The following is a 9,180-nucleotide window of genomic DNA, read 5'->3' on the forward strand; positions in this document are numbered from 1 at the left end:
CCAGAGCTCTCTGTTGGTGTTGTTGTTTTTCTCAGCTATTTTACATGGGAAGCACTTCAGGCTGACAAAAACTTTCTCTGTAATCTTGTCACGATTCCTTTCCTGGGTGTGCTCACACTGCAGAGACAAAAAGTTCAGCTCCACCTCTCTGTGGTTGGATTTGAGACTGAAGCCAGAAACAAAGCCAGATTGGGACAGTGGCTCTTCAGTAAACAGCCTTTTACCTGTCTTTCTCCACCCAGTCACTAGATGGCCTCTGACTTCGAGCTGTAAGCTGTCATTTTATTCATGCTTTTTGTTGCAGCTCTTTTTCTCACTTCCTCCTTCTTTGTTGTCAACTCCTTTGACTGTTGTCAGCTGATTATTGTGTGTTAAGCCCCTGTTCCTGCACATGATCCACATCCTGCCTTCCACCCTGACCACCACGCTTTCCTCCCACTGACTGGACATGTTCAAGTTGTCCTGTCCATCAATCAAGCTGCAAACATCATCACTGCACTGGCTGACTGTCCACTACGACCCTGAACTGAATGGTGGATGAATTATAATATTAGGCTGTACTTGTTTATACTTGGTTTTATATTGAATATATCTCAAACAAACCTTAATATAATTTCATTTCTAATTAAAAACCCATTAAACCATTGAATATTATATTTCATGTAACTAACTGTGCATGAAATAGTTACTGAGCAATAATAGAGGCTTGTTACTCATAGTCAGCACATACTCGCATTTAAAATGGGCTCAAAGAGAACTTCTATTGTTTTAGAAGCAAAATTAATCAGTCTCTAATAAACTGTGGCAAATTAGCTCTTGTTTAAAGAAAAATCACCTTTTTCCTTGTTTACTTATGCAATATTTTTATCAGTGCTTATTTCTTATACATATTAACAGCTTAACAGTTTAAAACAAGATTCTCCAGCAGCTACATCCACAAAAAACAGCTATTTCCTCTGCAAGCCGTCTACCACACAAGCTGCCTGAGTTGCAGTGGTCAGTGGTCAAGCATTTTTCAAAATAGACACACCTTCAAAGAGTCAAGTGAATCATAACCTGCTTTAATGTTCTTTCAAGGCTCAGTAGAAGTGATGACTAGGATTACCACAATGGTGGCTCGTCTACAGAAAGACAAAAACACCAATTAATGAAGTAAAATTTCACAATGAAAAAACAAAAAAATCAGGCAGTGACACTGACAGAAAATGATTTACAGTACAGTTTTCAACCTGAAGAACAACAATATGACAATATGCACTATTGGCACCCAGCTCTGCAACTCTGCCGTCAAGTTGGTTGCAGCCCGTTCTCGTTCTCATGGCGTCTAATACTCCCGTTTTGGTAAAGCCACTGGCGTCTCCCAATTACACACACGGTGGCCTTTTAGGTTTAGACATTAGGTGTGTTACAAAAACCCTTTGGGATCACATTTTTTCCCATCTTTCAGGATTTATTTTTCACATTTTTGCATTTGTTAGTTAGTACAGCGACAGGAAAGTGGTGAAATAATTATGGTGGATAACATGTCATATTTAAACTCGCTGGGAAAGCAGCTCTTCATAAACCAAGCAGTGTTTAGTGCCTAAACATGATTAGTAAGTAAAAGTGAAAATAAAAAGCGCCTGAAAACTAAAATCATCCAGCAAAAACCAAGTAAACCACATTTCAAAGTGTTACGCTCTCAAACAGGAAGCAAACCACTGAATCCTGGCTAACTATCTTCTGAGTTGCAGTACCACCATCCCTGCAACCTCCTCATGTGGACTTTAAAAGAGGGCCATTAACTTGCAGCATGCACAAACGCCACAGGCAGTGTGTCGAGGTCCAGACATCAAAGGACATCTTATGCATAATTTGGCAACACAAGCCGCATCTGAGAGAACAGCAGGATTTGACGCTCTGGGATGAGAACGCATTGGAAGTTCACAATCACAATGACTCAGTAAATCACACACATATATATTTCTATGAATAGAAAACAAAACGTACACACAAGTAATCCATGGCTCCAGATCCTTTGACGAAAGGATTTCTTTAAAAACAAACTAAGACAAATGTCTCGAGTACCGCTGCAGTTTTCGTATTGAAAGTTTCTTAAGTGCAACTTTTAACTGCATTATTTGAAAAACAAAGCCTGTAGTCTGACATACAGACACACAAACAAACCAACAAGCGAACGATAAAATGAAGTGACCACAAACAAGACAATACAGTAATGCGGTTATTCTTACAGGAAACGCTTGCAGTAGCCTGTATATATTTCATGTTTTTGAAATGTTAATGTTTGATCTTGTCTGCCTCGGTCTCCCATCACAACAGACAACAGACAACATTTAAAAGTTTACTCTAACATTGACAATAACACAGAAGAACACTTCCCTCTCAGTTGTGTGTCTTAAAATGGTGATCTGAAACAAAAAGGAGGTCCTGTCAAGGGTGCAAATATGGAAGTAGTTACTGTAAGATTTGTAGGGATTTAGTTTTTGTGGGTTTTAATGCTAAACCAGTTTTAACTTCTTTCTCTCAGAAACAGAGTACTTCCAATCTTTTCAGACTTAATACTCTTAATATTTTTTTAAATATTTAAACACATTGAATATGAAGTTCCTACTCATCTGTTCAAAGCTGGACATATGAGTATGTTGTGATAAGTGATCTGACCCAGACATGTGATCCCTGAAACATGGTGAGCTGCTATCAGGGGAAGTAAAACCGAATCCAGCCTGTTGTTCAACTTTCTCTCCTCAGTTTACTCCTCACTTATGTCAGTTTTCAGAACAATATAACAGAGCTGCATGATGTCTTTTCTATTATTTCATCCTTTACAGACCCATCGTTTCAAAGCTCTCACAGGTCAGTTTCCAATCCCAAACAAAATTCATGAGAGCAGTGGATACTTTTGAACAGGATATGTCAGCTCTGTAGGGTAGTCACAACAACAACTTCATTATTGACTCTTATTAACACCGGGCATGTTTTCTGTGAAAGGAAAACCTTTAAAAAAAAAGTGTCAGTCCCAGAGCACCTCTTTCAACGCACACCAAATCCAGTCCAGTGCAGCCCAACAGGCCCACAGCTCTCTCCCTACGAGCTGATGATCTGCCCAGACCAGGTCTCATGTTTCGTTCCTGGCTTGAGATGTGTGATCTTCACCTCCACCGCCTGCACCTTCAGGTTTTTGGGTGGGACCCGGCATACTTTGTATGTGACTTCATCTCCCTCGACTGGGACATATTCCCCCTCGATGCTGAAACGTAGAAAATTCAGGACAATAGAGCAGAATTAGAGCGTTTTGCTTTGCAATGAGGATAAAAGCTGACAGGAACACAGAGTGAGGGAAATAATTATTTGATCCACTCCAGAATTTGTAAGTTTGCTTGCTTACAAAAAACAAAGTCTCTAATTTATATGGTAGATTCAATGAAAAATGAAGCAACAAAAGAAATCCAGAAAAAAAGAACAGATTACATGAAAGTTATCAAATGATTTGCATGTCATTTGGTAAAAATGAGTATTTGATCCTCAAGCAAAACATGACCTAGCATGTGGTGGGGAAATCTTTGTTGGTTAGCACAGCGGTAGGACGTTTATTATAGTATACCAGGTTTGCACACATCTCATGACGGATTTGCTACTTCTCTTTACTATTACTACTACTCCTATGTTACTCTTTACAGAAACTCTACATCTTTTAGTTTTCTTTGCTGTTGCTTGGCAACTTAAATCACCAGCTCCCTCCACAGATTTTCTATAAGACTGAAGTCTGGAGACTAGTTTGGCCACTCCATGACCTTAATGTGTTTCTTCTTTAGCCTCTCCTTTGTTGGTATGTTTTGGGTCAGTGTCATGTTAGAAGACCCATCCATGACCCATCAGTGTTCTGCCTGAGGGAGGGAGGATCTTGTCCAAGATTTTGCAGTACATTGCCACATCTATTAGTTCCTCAACGAACTGAACCTGTCCTGTACCCTTAGCAGAAAAATAGCCTCAAAGCATAATGTCTCCACCTTTGTGCTTGGCTTTGGGGATGGTGTTCTTTGACTTATACTCAGTATTTCTCTTTGTCCATGCGGGTCAAGTTCGAGGCCCACCACAGGTCCAAAACTTGACCCATCATGGAGTAGATTTTGGTTTCACCTAACCATAATCCTTTCTCCTAATCCTTCTCTGAGTTATTTAGGTGTTCATTGTGAAACTTAAGATGGGCTGGTACATGTGCCTTCTTGAGCAGAGGGACTTGCAAGATTTCAGTCCATTACAGCGTGTTCTTGGTTACTGTGGTCCAAGCTGCCATTAGATCATTAACAAACTCCTCCCATGTAGTTTTTGGCTGATCTACCACCTTTCTCATGATCATCCTCACCCGGTGAGGCAAGCTCATGCATGAAGCTCCAGATCGAGGGCGACTGATATTATATTTCTTCCATTTCCCAATAATCATGTAGACAGGTGTCTCCTTCTGACCAAGGTCTTGCAGTCTATTCCATTCTTTTGCAGGTCTACTGTCTTGTCCCTGATGTCGCTTGGTGGGCCTTTGGTTTTGAGTATCATAGTGGAGAGGTTGGAATGGGAGAAACTGTCAACAGATGTGCTACATGTGCACAATGAGTTTGGATCATAAACATCTGTAACTGATTGATTGTAAGCTGTGTGCCACATAGGTACACAGCCAATCTGTGAGAGCCAGAATTCTTGCAGGTTTGTAGTGGATCAAAGACTTATTTCACACAATCACATGCAAATCATTTTTTTGTGAGTTAGGAAATTCAAAAATCAGCAGGGGGTCAAATGATTATTTAATAGCTGTTCAGGAGGCACCATCAACAATTAACAATCCGCCTATGTAAAAATTACAACAGAAAATCTGTTTTTAACTTTTTCACGTTATTCACACAACATGTGAGAACCTGTTTGAAAATCACGACCATTTGAAGCCTCTTCTAATTTAACTATTCTGTCTAAATTTCCTCCACACTGCACAATGAACCAAAGAAGCAGCGACTTACAGGGGTAGGCTGACATTTGGGAAAATACCAAAACCATTCACATGATTAAAGTGTGGTGCTAGAGCACACAGAGGAGGAGAAAACAGCTTTTCTCCCTTCAGTCAGAGCCTAACATTGATCTCTCGTCTCCTCTGAGCCCTACCAATTAACTTAAAAAGATTTAAAACAGTGGCTGTTGTTTTTACATTTATGTGTACTGACAGAGAAAGCTACATGCCTCCTCCTTCCACTCTCACAAACAGACATGAGAGTAGTAAAACGCCTCATCTCAGCAACTCAATCCTCTCCAAAGTGTAAGACTGCTCTCTTTAAAGGAAATGTTCCCTTTACACAATAAGGTCCAGACATCCGTTCATAGAAAGAAAATTGGAAGACAGCTCCAGGATAACAGGATCATCCTGCATAATCAGTTTGCACCAGTTTGCAGAGTCTTTACTAACATTTGCTGCATTGCTTGTCAAAAAATAATTTTAAAAAATCACTACAGATGAGCTTTTCCTGGATTCAGAGTAAGAGAAGTAATAAAGTGAGAGAGAAAAATGCTTTCGATTTGAAAATAAGTACAGAGATGTTTGCTCAGTTCTTCCTGTCCTTCCTGTGCAGTTGACACTGCGGATCTGCTATTTTATATTCAGCTAACACAACATATTAGTCTGCTGTGCGTTCAGCTTTATTTCCACTCACTCTGAGATGTGAACAAAGATGTCTTCACCGCCGTGGGAAGGTTGGATGAAACCGTGACCTTGTGACCTGGAGAAGTTCTTACATACTCCTTTAAAAACTGGACCTGAGTGAGCGCGCACAGTGCTGCGGACAGAAAGAGGAAGACAATGAAATCGCTTACATCAACAATAAAATAGGCTTTTTATAGTCCAAAAGCTGTTCTATTCCTCCAGCGGAGAGTAAACAAACAAGACAAAAAGCAGTTTGGAACAATGCTTATGTGATACATTTAATGGGTCACACTCTTTCAGCCTGACAAATGGAGGGGTGGGATAACAGAGAGAAACATTTAACAAGGAGGTGAGAAAAGCAGATGAAGTGCTGACGAAATCTGCTCCCACACACACTGCCTCACAACGTCACAGCGCAACGACAGCAGAGACGAGAGCACTAATCTGCTGAGGCACAATCGTTCCACGATGTGTCAGTCCTTGACACATTCTGAGTAACAATACTACAATTTAAAATTACTCTGTAGCAGGTAAAAGTACTCAGCAACCTGTGGTAACCTGTCAGTCAGTGTTGGATCAGATAGTTTAATGTTGCTGCTGTATTGAGTCAAGGTGGAACTACATTAAACTATTTTATATACCTTTAATTAGCAGAGTGTTATGTTTTATCACTTTATCATGTGTTTTCTATCTAAAACTTCACCAACGAGCAGCTTAACCAGCAATTAACTTATTTATGACCCTTCGAAAATCTATTACACCAAAAAGATCAAGTGTTTGTATCATACACTTAACACTAAACTTAATGCCTAACTTAAGCATACTTAAGTTTAAGCACACTTAAACTTAAGCAGTATCTTAATTGCCCCTTGGGGATAAATAAAGTCTCTCTGATTCTGATTATTCTCTTAAATGTAAGCCAAGCATTTTTTTTTAAAGTAAGAGATGGAAACATTGAAGTAAGATGCAAGTGCATGAGAACTTTTCATCTCTCACTGCTTTGTAAATAATCTAATGATACGTACGCAGAGTATGTGCGGGTGCGTTTGGTCGGCAGTGGGCTGGGCAGTTCTCGCGGCAGGGGCTGCTCCCTTCCTTCCTCCCACACCCGGCTCCTCTCGCTCAAGAAGGGGAAGGACAGGGTGACAGAGCTGCTGGGGGAGCGCAGAGGGGTCCCAGAGGGCGATGTGAGACTGGGGTCCGCCATGTCAGATGTGATAAAGAAGAGGACGATTTAGGGGTGGGGGGATGTTGTAGATGTAGCTGCTGACACTGCTGTCTGTCTTCCTGCGTATCTGTTGGCCCGTATGCTCAGAGGAGCCCGCTTCAGTTTGGGAAAACAGGTCTGGGGGAAATTCAGGTCAGCGCTGTTGCCTCAGGTCTGTTAAGAGGACTAGCTGTGAGGAAACAGAGAGCAAGAGAGACCAGGGAGATTAAGGAGCTGTCATATTTTGGCCTGATGGTTGAAGCCAAAAACCACAAACAATTCAAAGAACTAGATCCAAATGTATGTCTTCATAGATAGATAGATGAAGTTTGCTGAAGGAGAAGAGTTATTGTGCAAGCAAGTAGTGTAAATCGCGTTAATTAACAATACATACACTATAAATCTGCAGCCCTCCATGCACATAATGATTCACAAAGCTGGGAGATTTGTCACTGACAGATTAATAAGATGAGCAATGCAACTGGATGCCAACATCTCACATTTTTAAATCCTTAGCAGAGGTCCTATAGTGCAGATGTATAAGACGTGGCACATGATGACACAGTTAAAGCTCAGTTCTTCCTTTCAGGTTAAGAAGAGTCACTAAAAGCATTATTTAGCTGTTTCCGTGTTTGGATAAGTGCATAAACTCATTTAGGGATTACCTCTTTGCAAATATCGATTATATTCAACTTACAGCTACCTGAATTCCACTTCCAATCAATGTATCAGTGTACCAGTATCAGCTGCAAAAGCAGCTTATCTATCTATCTATCTTACTCAACTAAAACTAATAACATGGTCCTGAAAACTAACATCATAGCCTATATTTCATATAAGCTGGGTAGGATATAGCGTGTGTGTGTGTGTGTGTGTGTGTGTGTGTAGGGTGTATTTTTCTTTACGCCCACTCATCTGATGATGCAGGCACGCTACGTGACGTCAAAACAGCTGCAGAAGTCCGCGGAGAGTGGCGCGTTCGTGACGTCAGTGTAATCCCAGAGGACTAACATAATAGAAGGCCCACTTATACTAGCACCTGATATGGCAGTCTGCATGCAAATAAATAAATTAATTAAATTAAATTTAAAGAAAAGCAGCCCTCCGCGTTAATGATAGGCGACTTTTAAGGTGTTTATCACAGAGGGGGGAAAGAAATGAAGCGACAGTTTTCACTTTTACCCACATGCAACAGCTGGAGAACATCTGAATGACAAAATGAATCAAGCAAAAAGAATTTAGATGGAAAGGCCTGACTGATTGCGGAGTCTGTCCTCAGAAAATCCACTATTATACACTTTACAACCGGATAAACTGTTGTTTCCTTTGTTTTCGTTTTTCATAGCATAAAGAAACATTTTCCTCGCCTCACACCTGCAAGTGTGCAATTTCTGCGAAAAATAAGCGGATAAAGCGCTCTGTGTTAAGTTGGAACAAAAGCAGGGTGAAAAGTGGCTTCGTCAACAGTCAGAGAGACGACGGAAGGCGACCGATCCTCCACACAATCAGGAAAACACACATCAAGCCTGTCTTTTTCTGATCCAGCTCTGACTGTCAATCAGGCGTGCAAAGAATACAGTACGTCCCGATCCAAGCACAAAGACACACTGACACACACACCCTCTCTGCTGGCACTTACACACGTATGCATTCCCAGAAATGATACTTACTGCATCTGTTCCGTTAGTAGGCTGAGGACGGTCAGGGAGTGAGTGCGTGTGTTTTAAGTCAGTGCCTATTATATAACGAGTAATTAAATAAATAAGCCAAATCCGCGCAGATCGACGGAAAACCCTGATGTGACGAAGAGAGAGGCGGGGGGAGTGGGGGGGTTGGTGGTGAGTCTGCGCAGCTGGCGGAGATTCCGATGCCGTGATGTGACTCTGTTTGTGTGGGAGAGAAAATGACTTCCCTCATTCCTTGACTTCCATGCCAGCCTCGTGTGGTGAAGCCTGGTTTCACCGTGCATGTCATTTATGCGCTGTCCAGCTACTCTGCTACTGACGGCTTTGCATTTATAGATTTATATTGATGACTGCTGACACAGTCAGAAAGCAAAGATGAGCTCGTGTTCACATTATTTAGTACCCTACATAACGCTACTTATTCAAATGGTGACTTAGTTCATATGTAACATTTCTGCTGCTCCCTTTCCAGCGCAGACTGTCCTTGTTTCACAACATCAACCATGCAGTTGTCACATGAAACAGCCCACTGATTGCACAATAAACACATCTGTGTGTGTAGGCTGACATTAAGTGTGCAGAGGGCAGATCTGACTGTGTCCTTCACT

At 41.2% G+C, this 9,180-nt stretch overlaps 1 protein-coding gene across 1 annotated transcript; it reads right to left on the bottom strand.

The window, feature by feature from the left end:
• Positions 1 to 1,040: 1,040 nt before the first annotated feature.
• On the bottom strand, positions 1,041 to 8,716 carry LOC134625981 (cold shock domain-containing protein C2-like). The gene is made up of 4 exons (XM_063471412.1): positions 8,558 to 8,716; positions 6,706 to 7,077; positions 5,691 to 5,813; positions 1,041 to 3,247 (listed from the first exon to the last, which is right to left on the bottom strand). The coding sequence occupies exons 2-4, from the start codon at positions 6,885 to 6,887 to the stop codon at positions 3,085 to 3,087; spliced, it is 468 nt and encodes a 155-aa protein (XP_063327482.1). The 5' UTR covers positions 6,888 to 7,077; positions 8,558 to 8,716; the 3' UTR covers positions 1,041 to 3,084.
• Positions 8,717 to 9,180: the final 464 nt, after the last annotated feature.

This window comes from Pelmatolapia mariae, linkage group LG4, assembly GCF_036321145.2.
Source record: "Pelmatolapia mariae isolate MD_Pm_ZW linkage group LG4, Pm_UMD_F_2, whole genome shotgun sequence".
Classification (NCBI taxonomy): Eukaryota; Metazoa; Chordata; class Actinopteri; order Cichliformes; family Cichlidae; genus Pelmatolapia; species Pelmatolapia mariae.

Bases quoted from the DNA above. Each gene is read 5' to 3' on its own strand.
- LOC134625981 (XM_063471412.1), bottom strand. From the start codon at position 6,887: ATGGCGGACCCCAGTCTCACATCGCCCTCTGGGACCCCTCTGCGCTCC. The intron at 5,814-6,705 runs GTACGTATCATT...TTCTGTCCGCAG, and splicing joins CGCACCCGCACATACTCTGC to CACTGTGCGCGCTCACTCAG. The intron at 3,248-5,690 runs GTGAGTGGAAAT...TCTACGTTTCAG, and splicing joins ATCTTTGTTCACATCTCAGA to CATCGAGGGGGAATATGTCC.